Raw genomic sequence first — 23,845 nt, forward strand, 5'->3', positions numbered from 1 at the left:
AGATCTGATTGCTGTCTAATGTAAACCAAATAACTGGTTCCACAAAGGGGGTACTAGAATTGGAGGCTGTCTCAGTTTTGTCTTCTAATCACTAGGCACCCTCTCAGGCAGTGTTTTCTTTAGCTTTGTTTGACCGAAAAAAAAAAAAAAGAGGCTGTATCTGCTTAAATTAGATGGTAGGTTGGCGTTTAGAGCACTTTATGGGAATATATATGATATGCGGACTCAAACTGGTCCATCTTACGAGGATCTAAATTCCAGATGTTCCACTTTCTGAGCAAATACCGTAACTATCAGCTTGTTATGAAAAAGGAGGCTGATGGCTTTTCCCTCTCTGTCCCAGTATCTCCACAAGTTTCCAACTGCTAACAGTTGTTGAATGCTGTCTGTGCGCATAAATATGTAATACAAATGCAACCTCTACAGAGACTGCTTGTTGTCTCCTAATTGCTTCGTGTCTTATACTGCCTGAAAATGTAGTTCTCTGGCTTTTAGCTACATAAGCAAGTGGTTTTGTTACTGCTTCTGAGGGCAGATGAGGTGGTTGTATCACCTTCTGGAATTTAACATCTATTATGCTCAAGTGATAGGCATTTTGGACTGAGATTACATGTCTTTTAGCTCTGTGGTTCCATAGAGTAGAATCTGAGCCAGATGCTTCATATAAATAAGGGAATTATCTGTATGCCTGTACTGGAATACTAGAGTATTGCAGGGTTACAGAAGTACAGCTCAGCTAATGTAGGTGTACCTTTATTCCAGACAGGCAGGTCTAGATTTCTAGATTAGGATTTATATTGGAATAAATCTGGAAGTAATTACTTGATTTTTAATCTCGTTCTACAGCTGTACTTTATAGTTGTTTTCTTTTCCTCCTGTAGGAAAACACACACTTACTGACTGCTACAAATCAACATTTTATGCAAAGTTAACAGCTGTTCTACTGAAGTCAGCATAACTTTTGGTTACAAAGCTAGTTCATTTTCCCAAATGGAAAATGTTGTTCTTTCTTACTAGATGATTGGGTATTTTAATCTTTTTTTTTCTTTCTTTAATTCCTGCTATGTATGTGTCAAGTTGTATTCAGGTAGAGATAAAACATGCAAAACCATCTCCAAGGTTTTTCTTTTTTTTAGGTTGAAACAACCTTTTCAGTATGGTTTCTTCTGGAAGTCTATTGAAACGTGTTTTATTGCCACAACTTCTATTAAAGGAAGTAACAACAAACTACTGATCTCCTTGGGTCAGATTTTTCAGAAGTATGCAGTTGCCTATAGATGCAGAGATGGTTAATATTGAGTGGTATCAGTGTAGTAGCTTGCATGACTGAGCCCTTGAATATCAGAGAGTTGGGAATAGACCTATTTTGTGTTTCAGAACCTTATGGTATGGATTTTGGTAGACTTATAGATGTCTTTCAAGCTTGTAGGATTACCGGCTCTCATACTTTTCTACCTTTGTGTGGAAAAGTTTATTCATACACTTGAAGTTGCTTCCCCGCTTTTTCAGTTCTTAACCAGACTTTCAGCTAACTCATCTGACGTAATCTAAATGAAGAAAATATTCTTTCCATGTCTGCTTCTTTAAACCAAATGGGGAGAATTTGAGGCAAAATCTTTTTCTAACGATAGAAACTAGAAGTATGGATATGTTGCAAATGCTTGGTTGGGTAAAATACGCATCTGAAAATACTTGATTCATTACACAGGAAGATGCTTCCCTTGGTTCCATGTGAATAAAAGGCAGCATTTTATGGCTTTACTATTTAGGTCTCAGTCCCATCCCCCTTAATTTTACTTTATAAAGGCATATTTCCTAAGAAAAATGTATTTAATTTAACATATACTGTATGTTTTTAATTTTCAAAAGATTCCACTAATTGAAAAGTTGTTTAGTAAGAGTAATTTTTAAAGGCTCTCTAATGTTGTATGCTAAAATTTGAAAGGTGGTTAAACCACAAGAAAGCACTCCAACTGCTTTATAGAAAAAAGAAAATAAATAAAATAGAGCACTGTATTATGCAGTTGTTTCTGTAATTAGGAATATGTTGTGTTGTGTTAAAATTTCATTTAATTTTCTTCTAATTGTAGTTAATGATGAAGAACTAAAGAAAAGAATAGCAGAAGAACTGGCATTAGAACGAGCCAGGAGAGACTCTGAAGCTCAAAAGAGAAGGTTGGTTTGTTAATAACAATATTTAACACAAACATGTAGTGAATGCTTTTATTACTGTTGTTTATCTGCTTGCTATAAACAGTTGAATTTTGTGCCCCAAGACAAAATGGTAGGTAAGACCTTTGGGCAATATAGCAAGTTTTGATATTAAATACATCTTAAAACAACCAATTAACTGAAATTTCCTTGTAAGACCTGATACAAAATGTTGATCTAAATCCCTTTTGACCTCATGAGCCTGAATCTTTTTTGCAGTCTTTTAAGCTCAATCTTTGTTGATTTCTCTTGAGTCCCAATATTCACTTTGTGGTGCGGAGATAGAAATAGCTTGAGAGCAATGCAGAGGTGGGTTACGTATAATCCCTTCTGTTTGATCAAAAGGTAAATTTCAACAGCAGTAGAAATGGTAATTCTTGTTATTTCTTGAATTTTGGATATTTCTTTGAGCTGCAGTATGTTTTGAACTGCTTTAATAGTTAGTACAGCATAATGCCTTGAAGATACACAGTACTGTATTAAACCAGTTTACTAGTAGAAAACCCTTTTGATAAGCTTTCTGTATATTGAAACAGTGCTTTCTTATGCATGTTTTTTCAGAGACTGTAGTTACTGTGAAAGACTGGATAGAATTGTACAGAGAGCGGTGACAGACTTTAGATGTAGCATTTTAAAAATATACTCTGCAATGTTTAGTATGATACTGTAGGGTTATTGACAATTAAAAAAAAAATCCTGCTTGAATTTGAAGTGGAGTTTGGCTGTATGGTGAACTCGGTGGACTTGTGTGTTCTTTTGTACTTTCAGTGATTTTCCTAAATAGATAATATAACACACTGAATATAAATATTAACCTACACATTGTCCTCCATTCTGAGAATGGGAAGAAAGGCTCATTATGATGGATTAAAAAAATTAGAATGTAATTAGTACTACTTAAACTGTCTGCATATATATCAGTTGTTTCCTACACATCATTATATTATTATTTAATTGAGTTAGGTTGATGGAGTATATAATTAGATGGGACTATATAAATGTCCCAGAAAAATAATCAGGCTTTTTTTTTTTTGAATCAGCAATAAAGGAAATCAATATGTGACAGTGAAATCTCTCCTTTTCTGAACTGGGCTCTGAGAGGAAAACTTGTGTTACATCTGAGCTTAATGTTGACTGCTCAAGAGATCAACTAAACGTGATTACAATATGGAAATGTTTGTTTTGTAACTTCAGTATTTTGTCATTTGACACTTTTCGGTAACTTTCATTAAGTATTCCGTAATTCAGTTTTCATGGGTTGTGCATAGGTCTGTGAAAGGTAGGGAGCAGATTGGCTTGTCATATACCTGATTTTATATTTTGTAGGGAACAATGCTGGCAGCCTTCCCTTTATTTGACTAAGGATTAGTGAAGAAGATGTTACATAGTAAAAGGCTCCTGTAAAATCTTTTTGTTGTCTTAAAATTAGGTGGAAGAATCAGTGCTTTTGAAATGTAAGCTGTCAAAATAAATAAGTAATAATAACAACAAAGTATAAAATTACAAATATCAAGTCCTGTTAGCAGCTTTAATCCTCTTCTAGTTTGTGTTTTGTTTCTTTTTTAAGCAATAAGCAAGGATTTTTTTTATTACACTTTCTACACAATATAAACAATTATAAAAATACATTTTAAACAGAGTGTAGAGGCTCTTTTCATGTTGGATGAAACAACTTGAAAAGATGCAGATGTTTACTTAGCTATTACTTAAGGTCTTTATGGGCTGAATTCTGGTTGAGGTTTGTGTTTTAAAAACATTCAAGAAATGCTGTAGCAAATGTGGAGCTGTTCTCTGGATTGTGTTCTTCTGAGAATGAAGTGAACACTGCTCTGTTGATCACTTTCAGAACAGGTTTATGTTGTTCAGGTTCAGCATACCTACCCCTCCTGTTTTATTCTAGTCGAGAAAGCAATCTCTCCACAATACAGGGGCATGAGCATTGTTTGTGCAATGTTCTTTTTCATGTCAGGATCCATACTTTCAGGAGAAAAAACTGCAGTCTTCTGTACAAGCTCCTGTGCCAGTTTCTGGACACTCATGCACTTACAGAGTTGGTATAATTTTTCAGCATTACTGGACTTCAATTTTCAAGCAAGTACGTACTTAAGAGCTAGATGCACATTGTTCAGATAAAGTATTTTATGTCTTGCATATCTAGTGCAGAGTGTTATAAGTAACATAAACACGAAAAGGAAAACTTTACTCTCAAATGTAGTTATTTTTAATAAACATACAAACACATTGATGTAAGGTTGGAAAGCAGAACAAAACCCGAGTTCCCACCTATACCATGCTTAAAACATGTAACAGAAGGAAACTGTTAACAGAGAACAGTTTATAGTATTCATATGTCAATAGTTGCACAAGAAAAAAATACAGTGTAATGCAGGCTTCATAACTTATACGGAGGGATGTAGTTTACAAATGCATCCTTGGTGCTGTCCAAGGCCAGTTGGACTGAAGCGTGATGGTGTCTCATGTCTGTGAATAGCAATGTGCACAAACCCCACTGAAGAGCCAAAATTGATTCTAGTTTACTCCTTCTTTTACTCAGACCAACTGTTGTTTCTCACTTTGGTTTCTGAACATTTGAAATGTTTAATCTTAAAAGTATTTTCATTTAGAAAAGTTAAATGGATTATTATTTGATTGCAACAGAATTTGCAGTGACTGCATTAGTGAATGTGACCAGTTAATGTGCCAGAGCTACAATCTCATGATAATACTCAAGGTAACGTACAGGTTGTAAGACTGTCAGTATTATAGCAATTACAGCAATAATACTATTATTGTTGCAGTTGGTAATAGTAGAGTTTCTTTATGTTCTGAACAGAAGTAAGAAGAAAGTAATGTGCCCTTTCACCCTAGAGAAAATATAGCTTTAGTATTCCTGTAGTTTGTTTTCCATTTCATGTCAGTACCTACCAGTACCTCCCCAAAATATTCCTTATTCTTGTAGTGTTGCAGAGAGACTCCACTCATTATAAGGTTTTGTATTTACTGAAGATGGAGTGTAAGTTTGTACCTGAATGGTTCAATAAACTGCACATGTATCATTACTTTCAGCATCTTTGAAAGGCTTTCTGGGTGTGATTTTTGTTACTGCCTCTGGTATGTATGGTCCCTTCGCACCTACTGAAGAAGCAGGCTTTTGCCCCTGTTAAATATGTGCCAAAACCGCTGTTCCACAACTCTGGAAGAAATGACTCTAAAACGTGAGAGAATAGGCAGAAGAACTTGAATTTGACAGCAGTGACAGGTAATAAATGATAATTGTTGATATAGTTTAATTTTCCACAAAGTTCCTTAACTTATTTTGCAGTGTCATAATAGAAGGAGATACAGAGTTTGTATGAAACTAGTTATTTGCCATGACAAGAAATGATACAAAATATGACAATGAAACTTCTGAATCCTTTAGCTGTTTAGATTTCCTCCTGAGGTGTAGTCTTATAAGTGTAGATCATTACACTATGTCTTGTCACAGCTGTTGAACTCTCTTATTTTAATAATTTTGTTGATGTTGGTGATGAGAAAGTCTGAAATAGCTCCCATTGAAGTAACTGGAAGCATTTCTTCCAATGGTGGCCTGCACCATACCAGATGGTGCCATGGCTCATGAACTTCAGCAATGAGAAGCTGCTTCTGGTCAGCAAGATGTATCTGTTCCATCAAGTTTTGCAGAGAAATCTGTACAACTCAGTGGACCAGTACGTATCTTCTGGGAGAATACGACAGTAGTAAACTAGCACTAGGGATCACAAAATGCACATCTGGAATAAAGAGAAGTGGTATTAGACTAAAGGAATTTATTGCCAAGAAATAAACTTTATCAATTATGAGATTTTTCCAGTTTTAACTTTTGTATCTCTCTGTTTGGCTATAATTATGAAAGGCAGAAGAAAAGATACTTTGAAAAAGCAAAAGTGAGTAACAACTTTTATCATCAGCAAAATGTTAAAATTTTAGCTACTCTCAACCTCATCAGACTGCTGGATTCCTCCACTAAAATATATACAAAACAATACTTAGGAGGCAAATGAAGGATGTGGTTTCCCATAGAAATTGAACATTCATGAATGACTACTTCTTTTTTTTTTTTTTTTTTTCCCTCCCCTTGAAGATCAGAGAAATTTCAGTCTTATTTTGCTAATCATTCAGGCTAGGCTAATTATATTTGTGGTTTTTCAGTCTCTTTTGCTTGGTAAGTGTTTCCTAGCTTCCACTTTTTTTTATATGATTTGGCACGTGGCAAATATTAATTATATGTAGAATGAGGTGTATTTGCAAAATGCTGTGCATGACGATCCCTTTAATATTGCAGAAAGTTTATTTTGTTCATGTCTCCAATATATACATGCATGTAATTTTGTTAGTATGCCAAATATATGTCCCTGTGCAGTTTGCTGGTGTATGACTGTCTCAAGAGACCCAGACGATTGTTTTCCCTATGCTTAGTTGTACTTGGATTCTCCTATATCATATTTCCTGTGATTCCAGCATTTGTTTCTTAGAGGATAAGTACTGCTGTAAGTAGGAATTTTAAGGCAGGGAAGGGCTTAAAAGTAGCCTTTTGTTTGGTTTGGTGGCCCTTCAGTAACTCTGTTGCTAGGTCTGCTCTAAAATTGTTTAAGGCATGACAAACGTAGAAAATTATCAGGACTAGTGCCGAGTATTGTGCAACTGCTGCTCAAAATCTTATTGAAAAGGATCTCATGTATGTAGAAGTTACACAGTGTATCTTAAATCTTTTCTAAAATGTCTGTTTAGACAGTCTCAAGACTGCAAGATGACTTCTGTTTAAATTAAGATCATGGACATGGGTTAACATGAGTTGAGGAATGTGCTTGAACTTCTCCAGGTGACTTCATCTCAAGCTGAATGGGACTTATTTCTAGGATCTGTTGTGAAGGGAATTGAACGGGTGGTAACTGTCAGTGGATAGGAAATGGTGGGTATCTGGAGATTAATGATTTTAACGAGCAGATCCAGGAGAGAACTATTGCCTGCAGCCTCAGGAGTGTTTCAGTGTCTCCTAACTACCTTGTACTATAGGTACAAGCCTGCATTTTCTTTTGTAGTCTTATTCAGTCCTTGCCCAGCTTTCTGGGCCTCCTGTTGGGATCCCCATTATCCCTTCCCTATATTGGCTTCTGCTTATTTTCTGATATGGTCACCAAAAAGCCAATTAGCAGAACAAGAAAGACATGGACCTGTTGGAGCAGGTCCAGAGGAGGGCCATGAAGATGATCAGAGGGCTGGAGCACCTCTCCTATGAGGACAGGCTGAGAGAGTTGGGGTTGTTCAGCCTGGAGAAGAGAAGGCTCCGGGAAGACCTTATAGCAGTTTTTCAGTATATAAAGGGGGCTTACAAGAAAGACAGAGACTTTTTACCAGGGCCTGTAGAGACAGGACAAGGGGCAGCAGTTTTAAACTGAGAGAGGGAAGGTTTAGACTCGTCATGAGGAAGAAATGTTTTACGATGCGGGTGGTGAGATGCTGGAACAGGTTGCCCAGAGAGGAACTGTGGATGCCCCATCAGTGGAAGTGTTCAAGGTCAGGTTGGACGTGGCTTTGAGCAGCGTGGTCTACTGGAAGATGTCCCTGCCCACGGCAGGGGGTTTGAACTAAATGACCTTCAAAGGTCCCTTCCACCCCAAACCATTCTGCAATTCTGTGGTGGCTTTTGATAACTCTTAGGTTTTGCTATGTCTGTCTAGTCTCCTATAACGACGTTGGTAACTTCTGTCTTGAAAGCCACACGAAAAATGCTTTTCTTGAGTAATACAGACGTAGATTTTTAAACATTCCATGATGAGTTGCTGGAGTCTTTTCTTCGTGGCTAGCTGGACTCCACATGGTATGGCATTTTATCTGTCATTAGCTGGATAACTTATGTAAGCTCTGTATTTCTAAACATCCTCATCTGTTTAAAGAAAATCTTTCTAAACTCTAAGTCAGATTTTAAAAATATGTACACACTGGTGCATGGAGGTGGCTCGCAGTGGTAGGTTATTAGACTGCAGCCATGAGCTTCTTTATATGTTTTGTTGTGCTTGGGGGAGGGCTCCTATATAACAGCAGTTCACTTTATGGTTTAATTGATAATCTGATGTGTCTGAGTGCTTCCCCCCGACCTTGTTTTGTCATGTCTCAGCATTACATTGCATGTATGGCAAGCTCTTAGTAAACTTCTTGGAGTAGAGAGCTTTTGCAGAAGACAACAACAAATTCACCAGTGAAAATGTAAAGTGAAAGAAGAATGAAGAACAATATTGGCGAAGAACCCTTTGGGAAACTACACACCAAAAATGTTATATTAAAATCAATACTGGGGCTTGACCTTTTTGTGCTACTGTATATTTTAAAGCTTACTATTGATTTCTGTTTTAATAACATGTTTATTCTAGTTTACTGGCATAGGTCTGGAGAACATAAGGAAAAAGTAAAATGATTGATTTATTTACAATATTCTTTCTCTATTTTACTGAGGTAAATTTATGAAGAGCATATTTATCTTCAGTTCATATGGGTAGTGCACTAAATGTGGTGAAAACTTTTTTGGAGTAGATTTATTGTCTTCCTAAATTATTATATTTTCCCAGGTAATGAGCTGTGTTGAACTGGGAGACTGGCTTTTTCTTGCAGTATTCTCACAGGGGACAAAAAGCTACTTTGCTTGAAAATAGTTGTAATCTAGTCTTCTGCCACAGGGACGTCTTGATAGTGTTTAGATTAAGTGTGAAAACAGTCACAGAAATTACATCTTCTCTTTTGCTGACAGTAGGATAGAAAGCTGGAAATACTTTGAAGCAGTAAAAGTGATTATAATTGCTTTGACTTCTGGTAGGTCAAGAATAAGACTTAAATATCTTCTGGCATGAGTGACCATACTGTTTGTAAAAAACAGCTGAAGATATTACCCAATTGATAATCACGTTCAGGAATGCAAGAACTGGTACAACAGACTTGCACCAAAGCTTGCCTCCTCTGGTCATCCTTTCTCTGACAAGGTTTCCATGAAGTAAGTATTGCAGAGAAAGATTCAAGGAATGTTTAAAAATATAATTGAGAGAAACTGCTTTTAGAGGGAAGTTTCTTCATTACCGTTGTCATTCTGCGGGGTGGTGGGGTGGGTGGTGGTGCACGGGGGAGAAGTTACTCACTCTGGAGTGAAAAGGTATACTTTTGAAGTAAAGCTCTATTGTCAGTACTGCTACACTTAATGTAGTCTATAGATAGTTATTCTATCTTTGGTCATACACCTTTATACAGTATGACTTGTCTTCCACAAATGCTGGGAAGCTTAACCTTTTTCTAGTATGATGGTCAGTGTATCAGAAAAAAAGCTGGCTATTGATTTGAGAGAGCAAAACTTGGATATTTTTACAGTGATAAACAGGACTTCGGAAGATAAGTCATAAATAGTATTTAAACTGGAAAGAAAGGCTAATGCAACATCTGATAAGGGCCTCCTGTCTCTGAATGAGACACATACGTGTGCATGACTCTCTCCTTCTGTATCTGAAAGATGTGTAGTTGGTAGAGAGAGGACTTAAAATAGTAATTGGGTAAGATTGCAGAGAAGGCTCTTCTGGAGCGTAAAATCAGCTAATGCCAGGCAGTGGTGGGGGCTATTCATTTACCAAAACAAAACATTCAAGTTTGGTGTGTAGAACTGATTTTATAAAAATATGAAAAAGTAAAACCTGTTTTGTTTGGTGAGTGTCCAAAAGGCCGCTTCAGCTTCAGGGTTGGGGAACAGCACGGAGACAGCAGCAAGTTTTGGCATCGCTTCCACAGGTTGAGTTCCTCCTATTCCCCCCTCCTAGTCATGCCATCTCAAACATTTTTTTTTTTTCCCCTCTCACAGCAGAAGTTTCCCTTGTCTGATCTCAAACACAGCAAAAGATTTAAAATGAATTTATTTTTTAACAGCTATAATATTACTGAAGTCTGGAGGATTATGGGATAATACTGCTCTGCTGCAGGAAAAGAGGGAATGAGGAGGGTCAGGCTGGGTCAAGACTGTCTCTCTGCAGGCAAGGGAAGAAGCCAAGATTAAGTGTGAAGACATTTTGGGTTCAAGCAGAGGTTTACCTATAAAACAAGTCCTGTGATCAGGTGAGCTGTTGTAACTGATACCTCTTTGGACAGCCATCTGTTGAAAATATAATTCTATTATGGAAGCATAAGTCACCTTCTGAATGGGGTTGCATTGTACCCTTTTTAAAACCATAAAATTTAAGTGCATGATCTTACCTGCAAAATGCCAAGGAAGCATAAAAATGCTTGCAGCCATGCTGCTTATGAAGTTGAGGGTTTAGAAATATCAAGCTATCTTTGAAGCCTGTTTTACGTTCCTTATTGTTTTCTGGCAAGAAAAAACAGTATTTGGCAATGGTAGAGTTGCTCTCCAAGATTTCTGTTACTGGTCTGACTCTCCATTAATACCATTATGTCTAGTTCTCAGTATATACAGAGGTGAATCTTGGAGACAGGAAGTAGAAATTTGAGAAAGCAGTGCTATAATTCACTCCTACCTTTATAAACCCCAATTTTCAAGGGATTATTTTTCACTTCGATTTTAAAACTTGTCATCTCAACTGACAACTTGTATATCAAGCTTCATCTTGATAAGTTTATTTCTAGGAGAGATGGGAAAATGACTTGAAGCCAGTAAGTTTATTTGGAGAGAGCATCAACAAAAATAATACTGCTTCATAGTTTTCAATTCAAGTAGGGAGGAGGGAAACTATTCCCCCCTGGCAATTTTAAGCAAACCTTTGCTTTCAAACTGCTGAGCTCTTTCATTTTGAAAAGTAGCAAATGAGTAGACATAGCAGAGAAACACTTAAAAATAATAATAATAAAAAATTTTGCAACTGTCACTTCATTTTAAGGGATAATTAATGTTGTCGTAATTTCATGATTGCCGTTGCAGATCCCAAGAGGAGTGATATTAAGTGCAAAAGTAATTTTGAGTTGAGTTATGTGGATGTTGGGAAAAGTCTTAGCTAAATACATATACAAATTATGTAAAACAGTTTTACTATTCTGACTTAGGTTCTTTGCATGCCTCTGGCATAAAGGTAGAAATTTGTTCATCTATGCCGTCTTTATATAATACTATTCCATCTTTATATAATTCTGATCTATATGCACATATTTTAAAACCAGTGGCTTTATGAAGTGTAATTACAAAATCCCCTCAAACAACCTTCCCTCCCTCCTGCTCACCCTCCCTCTTCTCAACACCCGAACCTTCCCCCCCAAAAATCCCCACAACCCAAGTATCTTAATAAAGAAAGTCAATTCAGCCATCTTCTATAGGGTATGAGCAGCGATCAGACTGACAAGTCAGTGTCCATATTGCAATGAGTATTAACAAGCTGTCTGTGACAGTATTGTTGATAAATTGAAGAGCTGTATGTAATTACGAGTTTTGAAATTAGTGTCTTTGATCTTTTGATCAAGGACTGGCGCATAAAATAACATGGCCATTAGCAAAGATTTTTCAATTGACAGATGTTATGCTGAGTCTGGAAGGAGCTGGAAAAAGGAAATGAATAAATATGTTCAACTGAATGTTATTACTTGGACTCATTGTTGTGGGTGATTTGAGAAGTATAGCATTTGAAATAGGGGGTAATTGAGAGAATTGAAAGAAATGGTTAAGTGGGGCAAGATGGAATGTAGTCTCAACCAAGATAATTTGTATCAAGTTCAATGTCTTCTTGGGTTGGCTAACAGGCTTCAGCCTAAAGAAAGAATAAAGCAAAGCACTTGGTACCTTGCCCTCCTTGTTATTGCTACTGGACATGTCCAAACCTAATGTAAGAATTGTAAGACAATTTGGGGCTGACCAAAGACAAACGTGTAAGGGGACATATTGGAGGGAGGAGTTAACATTATGGGAAAAGTTTATTTGCTGCTTAGGGTTCAATTTTGGAATCACTATCACTTTTATGTTTTCAGTTATATTTATAACAAATGAAGCACTAATTTATATACATGTATGGCCAGCATTAAGAGGAACAGGTCACCATGAGGAAGAGCTGTATATGGAATAAAGTAGTGGAGTTCTTGTTAAATTTAGTAACATCAAGTGCAAGCATAGGAAAGTAACAGTAATATGGTATAAAACCATAGGAAGATCTCACTCGGATTATTGTATGCTGTTTGAGGTAGATAGGCCAAGAAAACCCCCACATGAAACAGATATTGTTCATATTTGTTTTCATTATATGAATCTGCTAGCTCTCATCAGGCAACAAAAAGACCTTCCCAACCCCTATTCTGAGTGTGTAATTTGGCCTCTCTCTTTTCCTCTTCCTCCTTCTCATTTGTTTTAACTTCACTCTGAGCTGTTGGAGGTTGCCTGCCTTCTATGTTATAGCTGTGGTAAATCAAGTGGGATGATTTCAGTGATACTGGCAAGTGCCTGGTTGCACTTTGCTTAGGCAGTAAGGGGGAAGCCAGTCGCTAGGTGTGGAATACATCAGGTTAGGTTTGGAGGGCTCTCTTTTGCAGCCTGCTGGTCTATAGGACAAGTTGTGTTACTCAAAGTGTTTGATGGGGCAGGGATTGCAAGCATTATTGGTATCTTTGATCTCTCTTCCTGCATGCACCATAATCATGAGAGCTCTTGATAATTTATAGTGAATTTGTCAAACGTTTTGATTGTGCATCTTGCGGTCTACAAAATGGATAGTGATTTGGACCCATGTAGTCTCATTTGAATGGTTTTGGACTAAGCACTCATGAAATAATTGCAAATCTAGGTTTGATGATCTGCATGTTCCTTTTTTGACTTTATATGCTTTAGCATTTTTGGTTTGCCTTGCTTTTTTTCTATTAGAATCATAGAGCCGTTTAGGTTGGAAAAGACCCAAGCGCAAGTTGTTGTGACCCAAGCGCAGGACCCGGCACTCGGCCTTGTTGAACCTCATACAACGGCCTCGGGCCATCGATCCAGCCTGTCCAGGTCCCTCTGTAGAGCCTGCCTACCCTCCAGCAGGTCAACGCTCCCGCCCAACTTGGTGTCATCTGCAAATTTACTGAGGGTGCACTCGATCCCCTTGTCCAGATCATTGATAAAGAGATTAAACAGAACCGGCCCCAATACTGAGCCCTGGGGAACACCACCTGTGACCGGCCGCCAACTGGGTTTAACTCCATTCACCACAACTCTTTGGGCTCAGCCATCCAGCCAGTTTTTTTACCCACCGAAGAGTACACATGTCCAAGCCATGGGCAGCCAGTTTCTCCAGGAGAATGCTGTGGGAAACGGTCCTTTTACCAGTTCTAATTCTCTTGTACTTAATGAAAGATTTGTTCAGTATGTAGATGTCTCAAAAACTACTTGGGTAGAACATAAGTTCAGGACAGTTATATTCCAGTCTTAAATTTAAAAGAGTTTCCTGCTTTGCCATATATGGTTTTTAGTAATGTTTTGGGTTGTCCCTCTTGCCCCCCACACAGGGCAGTGCATCATTTAAAATACAGTTCACGTAAAACTTAGTCAAAAAAACAAAGTAAATGAGAGAAAAAAAATATTACATTTTGCCTATTTGGGACATGTGGGCAATATGAGTGCAAAAAAGTTGAAGGCGAAATGTGTTCTTTTTACACCATGGCTTTATGGTGGAGAAAAATTGTATTTTCTGTTAACATTTGCATAATCTGAAATATAGGGTTTAAAAATGAAAATTAAGGACAGATTTTTAGAGAATATGGTTGCCGCTAGTGTTAGGAATAGCCCCCTTTACCTGCAGTATGCAAAGTCTTACGTGAATAGAGAATGTTTTTTCTAATGTGTAACTAGTGCTAGGAAATCACTTCAATTTAGAGCTTTTTTGTGTTGTCATACTGAGACTTTTGTGACAAAAAAGACATTGCGTCTCGATAATTTGTTTCTATATCTCAGTCCTTCTCTATGTTTTGCAGAGGCAGATGAACTTTAGATAATTTATCTGACTTTGCAGTCAGGTGAATAATCAGTTACTTGAAATTGAGTAGGAAAAATATCCATTTCACACTTCTCAGACCTCAGTTCAGGTTAAAGTTGTTTTCCTTATGTCTCTCGCATCTTTTCAAATCCCTTGTCAACTACAGTGATTTTCAACCACAGCCTTCTATGGCACATTCACCATGCACTCATTAAATATTGAAACTCAGTACTCAGAAACATTATTCATCCATTAATATTGAATCATGGCCTAAACTGCATTGTTCAAAACATTTTTGGATGTTATGCAAGTCTGTCAGAATGCATTAACAAACTTGATTGTGTCAAACTAAGCAAAAAACCTGTTGAACAGTTTCCACTGTAAACACATTGTACTCTTATTTTTAGTCAGTGTAAGCTTTTTGAGTTGAGGGGGTACCATATAGAAATGGAAGTGTTCAGAGATCATGAAAGATGAAGGAAGCTGGGTAAAACTAACATTAATTAAAAAAACCCCTTGTCATTGTAAGACAGTGTACAGATATATTTTTTTGATACTGAAATGTTTTGGTTTTATGTCTTCTTACATGGAGTTCCTATTTAGGGATCATTTCCAACTTTAAGGACTAATACCTCTTTAGATTTTTCTACACTGTATGGAGAAGAGGAGAGGGTGATTTTCCTGATAGTGGACTTTGAAACTGGAAATATTTTGATTTTGGTTGGTTGGAGGTAATGAAAAATGACACAGTTCATGCTTTGGACTTCAATGAGTTTATCTTGGATCACCACAGATTTATCAGATTGTGTAGCTTGGAGACTATGATAAAGAGACAACAACTGGCAAGTAATCATTTCCCTGAAAAGTAACAAAAAGAAAATGTTTAATGTTTGATAGCATAATAAATTTTCGATAGCTGGAAATAAGGGCTGAAAATTATATATTACTGTATTTGCTTTTAATACGGTATTGTTTACCAATTTTAGATTTCCTAGAGATTCTTGATTAATTTAGAATAAAGTGTGTAGTGGCCATCAAAGCACAAAACTAATTTTTTTTTTAACATTTCTCAGTGTGTTGCTGTTGTCTGTGAATTGAAAGGTGCCTTTTCCTTAATGATAATCTTTAACATCTGCAGGTGTTTTTCAAGAATGACAGAAATGGATATTTTGAAGTAAACAATAGAGTGAATTCTTCTGGATTGAGAACTAAATGATTCAACTTGTTAGTGTGGCTAACATGGTTCATGCTGTGCAAGATTGCAGTACCATGTCATAAGTTCACGTGGTAAACAACATTTTTTTTTTCTCTTGAACTCATTTAAAAAATGGATATGAAAAGGATGGAATTTTTTTTCAGAGTGCAGCAAATTTCTGTTGTGCCTTTTCCTGGAATGTGTTTTTGCATTTCTTAAAAGAGGTACAGAAAACAGATTGCTTGTCCCGTCAGAGATGTTTTCTTGTTTGTTCTTAAATTTCTAATTCTGCACAGTAATGTATTTGGAGTGGAGCTAGCTGCGTATTTTGACTTCACTTATTTTGTTGGACCAGATATGATAGTTGTCAGTTATTAATTTTAAGTAATTACTTAATTGAGCAATTATTTTTGTTACTTTTTTGTATTATTTTTATGCTATTATTATTTAATACTAGTTTCATTTGGATAGGAATAATTACTTTGAACTGATATATACTGAAAACATAAAATTCTGAAAATCTAAAGAGCAAACTTTTATGTGAGTTTTAAAATATAGATGTATTCAATCTATTCCTTAATATGCATTAATTTAGGCAAATTTACCTTTCCTTTACTGTCAACTGCAGTAAATGGCCAAGATGAATTTGGCAATTGAGATTATTTTGTTTTTTTCATGGTGCTTATGATGGTCAACTGTAATTGATGAGACTGTTGTGTCCTAGCTAGGTGCTCTCAGCTGTAGCCTGTTTGTTCAGTGACAATGTATGGTACAGCATCCCTGCCATGATATTTGAGCTGTTCCTTGTTCAAGTCAGGGCTAAATCAGTACCACTAGCTTGGGGAAATGCCATAATTGAATTAATTGGGCTCTACCATAGCTGCAGAGAAGGAGGTTTTCCTCCCAGAGATGTGGGGTAAGCATTTCAGGCTGTCTTAGATAATGCTCTGAAACATTTGCTGTATTCCCATGTAGATTCTCTTTTACTTAATTTTGCATGTAGCGTGTTCTTGGCTAGTTTAAAAGCTGTGTAATAACAAATGCTACCTAGAATTTCACATTCACTGCTTTTATAGAAAAAAAGATGTGAATAAAAAAGAGGAGTGCAGAAGCAAAAAGGTTATTCTCCTGAAATCAGGTATTTCCCCTTTGGCTTTGATCTGAAGATCTTCCTCAGGAGATGTTTGGGACAGATGGTTTGACCACATGTGTAACTTAATTCGATTTTGTCTCTGTCCCTCCTGCCCACCCCTCAAAAAATCTAGATCTAAGAATAAATTGGCTTTTATATATGAGAGCATCTTTCAGAATTCTTTTCATCAGTCTGCTGGTGCGAGATTGCTCCTTGAGAATAATGTGGTAGGTTTTGTGTTCAGTTTTAACAGAATCCGATTTAGGTGGAGTGTACTGCAAACATTATTTTGATTAAAGTGACTTCAGGAATAAAACGGTCCAAAATTTGTCTTACAGTGGAAACTAAATATGACAATATGATAACAAAAGTATCCAAATTTTTATTATGCCTCTGTTTGTTCTGAGATCCATAGATCTTTGGTGGTTAGTGTATCAAGATTTACCTAGCCTCTTGCAGTTTCCTCCAGGATTTTTTTTTCCCCTCGGTGACATCAATGTTCAGTCATACTTGTGGTTGTTTTTTTTTTTTTGAGGAAAATCCAAACTGCATATATTTATGCTTCTTGTGTTCAGTAATTTTAACGCATGTGATAGCGTTCTGCTCTGAGTGACTCCAAGGGGCTGCTGTCTCCAACAAGATGGGAACTACTTGATTCTAGGAATTTTTTCTAGAAGGTATCTGGATTCAAGTTTTTCATTCAAATAGGTAAGCTTCATAACTGTCACAGTATTCATTTACAAAGGAAATTCAATAATTTTTTTCTCCTCTAGCTAAGCCCTTAAGTCGTCTTTAAAGGCAATAAGAGCCTCAGGCAGAGCATTTTTATTCTCTGTGTTGAGATAAGCAGGATGTTTGCAGTGCTGTGAGGGCTGTCGGTACAAAGGTGTGTCCAGTTTTAGCCAGTACAATTTCTTTTCTTTTGACAAAAGCTTTTTTCCCTCCTATATTTTAATGCCCAAATATTGTCTATATTTAGAATATCTATATTCAGCAGATGACCCAGTTTTCTACTTGGAAAGCATGCTTTTATTGAAACATATATAACAAATGGATCTTTGCATCTAACCACAAAAAAACCCCCAGGAAGTTTTCTAGGTATTCACTAATACGTTTTTCAATTTTCATATTCACAAGTTTGGGTTGTACTGAAAACAAATGTATTTCCAGAACAAGGATGGGAGCTGATATGAGTGTGTTGGTTTGAACTATCATAGTTACAAGAAGCGTGTCCAGTAGGTTCATGATGTCAGTCATTGACTGCAGTGATGTACTCTTGCTCCAGAGATAAAACTAGATTGAAGTACCACTGAACAATCTAAAAATTGAACTTTGTGTGCATTAGATTGTTCAAAGAAAAATTTCAGGAAGATATGCACACATTTTCCTGTCTTCAGTCTGTAAACTTCATGATCACATAAATAGCAAAATTTTGGTATTGTTTGTTATTTTTGCTATTGCTTTACTTAATGTAAATACTTAATTACTTTTAATTATCTGTCAGCAGATAGATCTACGGATAGATGTAGGTATCTGTCTGTTTGGATATGAATACCAGAATACAGTCTTAAAATCAAAAGCAAAAGGAAGACTGGGGTAAATGTGGGCCCATGGCTAAATGGAGCAGGGTCCCTGGTGACAAAGGAAATAGAGAAGGTGGAAATACTCTAAAGCCCCTTTGCTTTTTCTTCCTCTGTCTTTACTATTAAGGCCAGCTTTCAGGAATCCCTGGACCTTGAGGCCAGAGGGAAGGTCTGGAGCATGGACAACTTACCCATGGTGAAGGAGGATCAAGTTAGGAACACTTAAACTAAACATAGAGAAGTTCCATGGGGAGTGATGACTTGCAGCCATGAATGCGAAGGGAGCTGGCTGATGTCATTGTGAGGCCACTCTCAATTATCTTTGAGAGGTCATGGTGATTAGAAGAGGTTCATGAAGACTGCGAGAAAGCAAATGTCACTGACGTTTTCAAGAGGGGCAAGCAGGGAGATCTGGGAATTAGGTCAAGAAACAATAGACACAAACTGAAACACATGAAATTCTGTCTAAACACAAGAAAACACTGTGAAGGTGGTCAAACAAAGAGGTTGTGAAGTCTCCATCTGTGGAGACATTCAGAACCCAACTGGACATGGTCCTGGGCAACCTGCTGTAGCTGACCCTGCTTGAGCAGGGTGTTTGAACCAGATGATCACAGGAGGTCCCTTCCAGCCTAAATGACTGTGTGATTCTGTGAGAGTTGTGGACTGCACTTTCCATTTAATAAAGTAGAGGCAATCATCAAGTGTTTAAAGGATGGGTGAAAGAAGTTATGATGTAGAATTTGAGTGGCAGAAGCTTTAGGGGTAATAAGATAAGTGATCTAATCATTGGCTGTTTGTTTACTAAATTGCAAAAAGTACAACTACATAAATTTTATTCATAGCATTAACTCAGTGTTGAAGTCCTAAAAGGCAGTGCTGTAGAATGGCAGGAGTTGTTGCTTTTTATGTCTGATTGTGTGCTATAAAACAGTTGAGAGCATGAAATACTGTGAAGTGTTAATCCAAACTTTAGTACGTAGAGCTTCTTGTTAATGCTTTATGTGTATTTTCAAATAGTGCTATAGAAAAGTGATAGCATTGCATACTGTATTGCATTAAATCAGCTACTGTAACTAAATAGCTGTAGACTTCTTGAAACAGTATTTCATAATTATTTAGAAGTATTTTATTAAAACTATCAACTGTGTAGAAAAATGTATAGCCAGCAGCCCTCTCTGCTGTTTCAGCACCTTTTTTTAAACACTTTCTTTCTTCCTGTATAAATGATCAGTGTAATGCATAATGTCTCTTGTCTGTTAACTAGAGTTTTGTGCTTAAATGTGAGAACCATTACATTAAGCCTTTATATTTGTTGTAATTAAAAATGTCATTTTAAGTGGTCTATTTCTGTGGAATTCTTCGAGTAGCAGACTGTACTGACAAGTTGTGTTGTTTAACTCCTTATAAATTGTGGATGTGCATCTATTTTTTTACTTTTGGCTAGATAATAATGTAATATATTACTATAGATTTAGCTGATGTTTGCCTTTATTCAGCAGCAGTACATGCTGAATGCCAGTAAAATGAATTTGTAATGTCAAGGAAGAAAACTACTGTAAGTTGATGCAAGCAAATGTTTGCGATCAGCATGTATCTGCCCTGTGTTTGTTTCATTAAGCTCCTACAAGCCACCCAATTATGTAACTCAAATAAATGAAAATTACTTCAAAATCCTACTTATTTTGTTAAAACTCTGTTGAATTTAAATCAGTTGAGATGGGTATTTAGGACTTTTTTTGTGAACAAAAGTTGCCCTAAATGGAAAAGTTTGGTGGGTACTTCAGGAAGTTAACTAGTTGTATTTTGTTCTGTAGGTATGATGAAATACATTCCTGATCACATGAATGAGGATTAGAGTAGATAGGAAAGACTTTAAATTTTTGCTTTAAGGTGCTGCTATGAGCAAGGCAGTCTTGGATGTTTTTGAAGAACATAAACCAAATACCTTTTTGGCCTAAATTGTATAAAATTTTATCATGAAATAGTATAAATTTCTTTTATGGTAGAACGCCATGCAAGGAAGAAAAAAGAAAAAAAATCAGTAAAATGTTTGCTGTACAGCTTTCTTTGACTGAGGTGACCTGAGTGTCTTGATCTAGAAGTTTAATAAGTACTCCTAAACACATTGGCAAAACTGGATACACAGACATCGCCAAGCCTTTGAGCTTATAGACACATTAATGCAGGCAACTACTCTGGCTTGCGGCTAGCCTCCAGTGAAGGAGCAAGCTTTTGCTTCTGGAGATGAGCACATACATTGCAGAATTGCTTTGTGACATCAGCAAGTACGTCTTGATGAAAGGAGGCATCTAGTTAAGCCAATTGAAATGAGGAGCTGATAAACACTTCATGCAGAGGAGAGGAAGAAGAATGTAGAGGAAGGCTGGAAATTCAAAGACAAAGACCAATTCAAAGAATTGAAAAGGCAAAGCTGTGAAAACTCTCTAGTATTTTAGAGCCAAACAAGAAGAAAAATAGTGTAGGAAGGAGCTCCAAATGTTGCTGTCTGAATAGCTGCCTTCAAAAAGGATTGCAGTTGATCAAAAGGTCCACAAGATGGATATGCAGATATATGGACCAGCAAAGAAAGCTTTGTGCCAAAAGTCATGGAGCAAAAGGAAGCCAAGAAGTCAAAATGAGAATTTAAAAGTCAAGTGGAAATTTTCATTTGCTTTACACTGGTATGTTTAAGATGAAATAGATTTTTTTGTGTGTGTGTTTTTTTCTTTTTTTTTTTTTTTCCCCACTTACCAAGGAAGGATGTTTTTGGGGGAGTAGGAGGCAAATCAGACAGCTCTGGAACTGTTGAAGTAAAATTAGTGGCAAAGGTGTAACAAATCTTGAAGAGAAGATCTGTTACTGACATAGAAGGGAATGAAAAATAAGAGACAAAATACATGTTTACTAAAGGGAAGTAGCAGCAGAGAATAAACAATTTTATTTCCCCCCAATAAAAACATAGCTACTTTAAACCAGAAACACAGTAGGCCTAATCTTGTCAATGGCTACTGAAACACTTGGCATCTTTAGAAAATTACTGGTTAAACTGGAGAACGTGGAGATTTGTCACAAATGACAAATGGAGATTATTAGTCTGGAAGGAGGTTATTAATGGGACTTGGAAGGCAGTCTTGGAACTAATGTTAATATTTTTATTTCTGAAAGATGCATGCGGTACAAAATTTAGTGATACTATTGCAAAATAAAGGTTAAGGTGTCATATGACAGGAAATAAATGACTGACTCCTACTGACTGATAAGTGGTATGAAAGCGCGGGGTACTTCTGCTAACAAACTAACAAATATTTTGGGGATTAAACAAACTGGGAAGTATTAGTTAATCACCAAAGTGAAATCCTCTGGAAATGGAGCCTGTAGTTCTGCAACAGCTGCAGGGAAGAGCTGATGGGTTGATCAGGGAAACAACATTTCTTACAAAAGCCTGAAAGAGTGGATTTTGTTTGTATGAAAAGTGCAAGATGGAACAGCAGACAAGGCTGCTATCTTTAAATAATCTCTGTCCCCAAAGTGAATGTGTTTAAATGGGGCAAGTATAAATTGAGTTTGGAGATTACAAGAATGTTCCTAAATCTCCAGAAGGTGAATTTCTGCCACAGCCTTGCAGGTGGAACAGGGACAGCGGTAAGGTTTGGGTTTTTGGTTTTGGGTTTGTTTTAGGTTTTTTGCAAGGAGGTTGTGATGGTGGTGATTTTGGGGTTTGGTGTTTTGGTTTTGTTTTGGTGGTTGTTTTGGATGAAGTTGATCAATTTATGCAAGGCTTTACTGCTTAGCTGCAAAATTGTTAACTGCCTGATGACCTGGTAAATACTTACAGTTTTCTGTTTGCATTTTTATGCTGACACTATTATAAGTGCATTTTTGAAGACATCGAGGAATCCCACTTTAAGGAAAAAGGACCTAATATATAAATAAGAAAACTGAATTTGGATGAACTGTTATGAACAACATAGATAAAATCTTTCCATTTTTGATGTAAATATTTCACATCATTATTGGTATTGGTATCAATGAGCAAGCTAGTATGAAATACTGATTTTTCGTCTTCATATGTTGGGAAAGAACACATCACTTAACTTTTTAGTAATATCATTTTGCACCTGGAGTGGGGAAAAAGAAAGTGGGTGGATAGTAATTTCTTAAAACCATATAATGCATTATTAATAAAGGTGGGAGTTGGAAGTGAGGGACTTTCCCTGCACTCCTATCAGTTACTCCGTTGTGATGGAAGTTCCTTGGGGGATTGGTTTGGCAATGACAGTGAGATGTGATTGCCCACAAAGGATGGCACAGAATCCTTTTACTGGGATTTTCATCACATGGTGTACTTGGAAACCAGTAACTTACAGGATCATGTGTAAGGTTATACAAATTTGGTAGGGATTTTATAGGTGCCAGTTTTGGGTGTCTATCCCCATCCTTTCTTCTCTTGCTGTGGTAGGATACAACTGTTCATGGCCAAGATACTTAAAACTGGAATAGCTGGGTTGATACCTGGACTAATTTTAAATGGGCTGGTTAAGGTGAAATAGCAAGTCTTACCCTGAGTTCTCTGCTTATGGGAAACCAGCATTATATAGCCATCCTTTCTGTCACTGGTGTGGCTGTACCACAGCTGTGTTATTGTCTGCTAATTCTGGGGGATGTCAGAGCTTCTGATGAAAAGCTTTTTAATGGCTCGCTGTAGGGTGAGGAGTCAGATGACTCGCAAACGTAGGTGAGATTCTGGGTTGTCGTCTTGTAGCAAGTTTGCAGCAAAGGACACGCGGATTTTTGGCAAAAGTAGAAAAGAACATACTGCCCCTCTGTAGCGTACTTAGCAGGGAAGCTGAATGTAACAGCAGTCAGGTTAAGCCATCAAAGGGTTTCTCTTGACATTAGGAGCCCATTATTTTTAAGTGTTAGGAAAACTGACTTTCTTCTTCTTGCAAGAGAGGTAGAGAGGAGATCTCGCGCAGGTTCATAATTCCAGGGGCAAGGAAAAGGCTTGAGAAGACTAACTGAGGTCATGTCAGATGTGGGAATAATTTGCCAAGAATTAGATGTAAATGTTTAAGTGTTTGTTTTTTAATTTTGGAGAGTTTGTAATGTGGAAACTTCTGGCAGATTTTTTCAGATATTGTCTGATTTCATATACTTTAATTACTCTGCCAGGTACAGAATGCATAAAGAAGAGATATTTTTAGGGGAAAACCACTTGCGGGAAGGAAAATCCAGAAAGGATGAGGAAGGAGCTGACTTCAGTCTCAGGAAACGCTAAATGCCTTCTCTGCTGTGTCTCAAGAAAAAGCTGCTGAGACTTCTATTTTGACATTTTTTTTTCTTTTTAGACAAAACATGATTTCTTCAATCGAAAAGACAACCAGTGTGTTTTGACTGCACCATTGATTGTGTGAAGGATTTGTTATATCAATGCTGCTGGAATAATTTGGGGGACCTTGGGAAATCACTTAATGGAATTTGGTCCATGTCTGCATAATCTGACTTTTTTGCTAGAGTAATTGAAGATGCTGCTTAATAAACTTTTTATAAAGATTCCCAGTTGGTTGCTGCATTTCAGAGGGTTGTGTCTGAGCACAGAAGTAATAGATCTTGTAATTGTCTTTTTTCCTCCCCACCTCACTTAAATATTTTCCCTGGGGAAGAATCTAATGTACTGTAATGCTACTACCTTTTACAAAGTGACCGTACTCATTATGATTTGTTCTCTGAAGCTCCCTTGACAACGTATAAATGCACTGAGAATACTTAA

At 36.9% G+C, this 23,845-nt stretch overlaps 1 protein-coding gene across 2 annotated transcripts in view; it reads left to right on the forward strand.

Annotated features, from left to right (window-relative positions):
* Positions 1–23,845, forward strand: part of CHCHD3 (coiled-coil-helix-coiled-coil-helix domain containing 3) — a 155,069-nt gene that overhangs the window by 27,270 nt on the left and 103,954 nt on the right. For both annotated transcript variants that reach the window (XM_010581023.1, XM_010581024.1), the window contains exon 3: positions 2,091–2,175. In XM_010581023.1, coding sequence (XP_010579325.1) covers positions 2,091–2,175 — 85 coding nt within the window. The remainder of the gene's footprint in view (positions 1–2,090; positions 2,176–23,845) is intronic.

The sequence above is a fragment of the Haliaeetus leucocephalus genome, unplaced genomic scaffold (genome assembly GCF_000737465.1).
Source record: "Haliaeetus leucocephalus isolate CR32 unplaced genomic scaffold, Haliaeetus_leucocephalus-4.0 Scaffold751, whole genome shotgun sequence".
NCBI lineage: Eukaryota > Metazoa > Chordata > Aves > Accipitriformes > Accipitridae > Haliaeetus > Haliaeetus leucocephalus.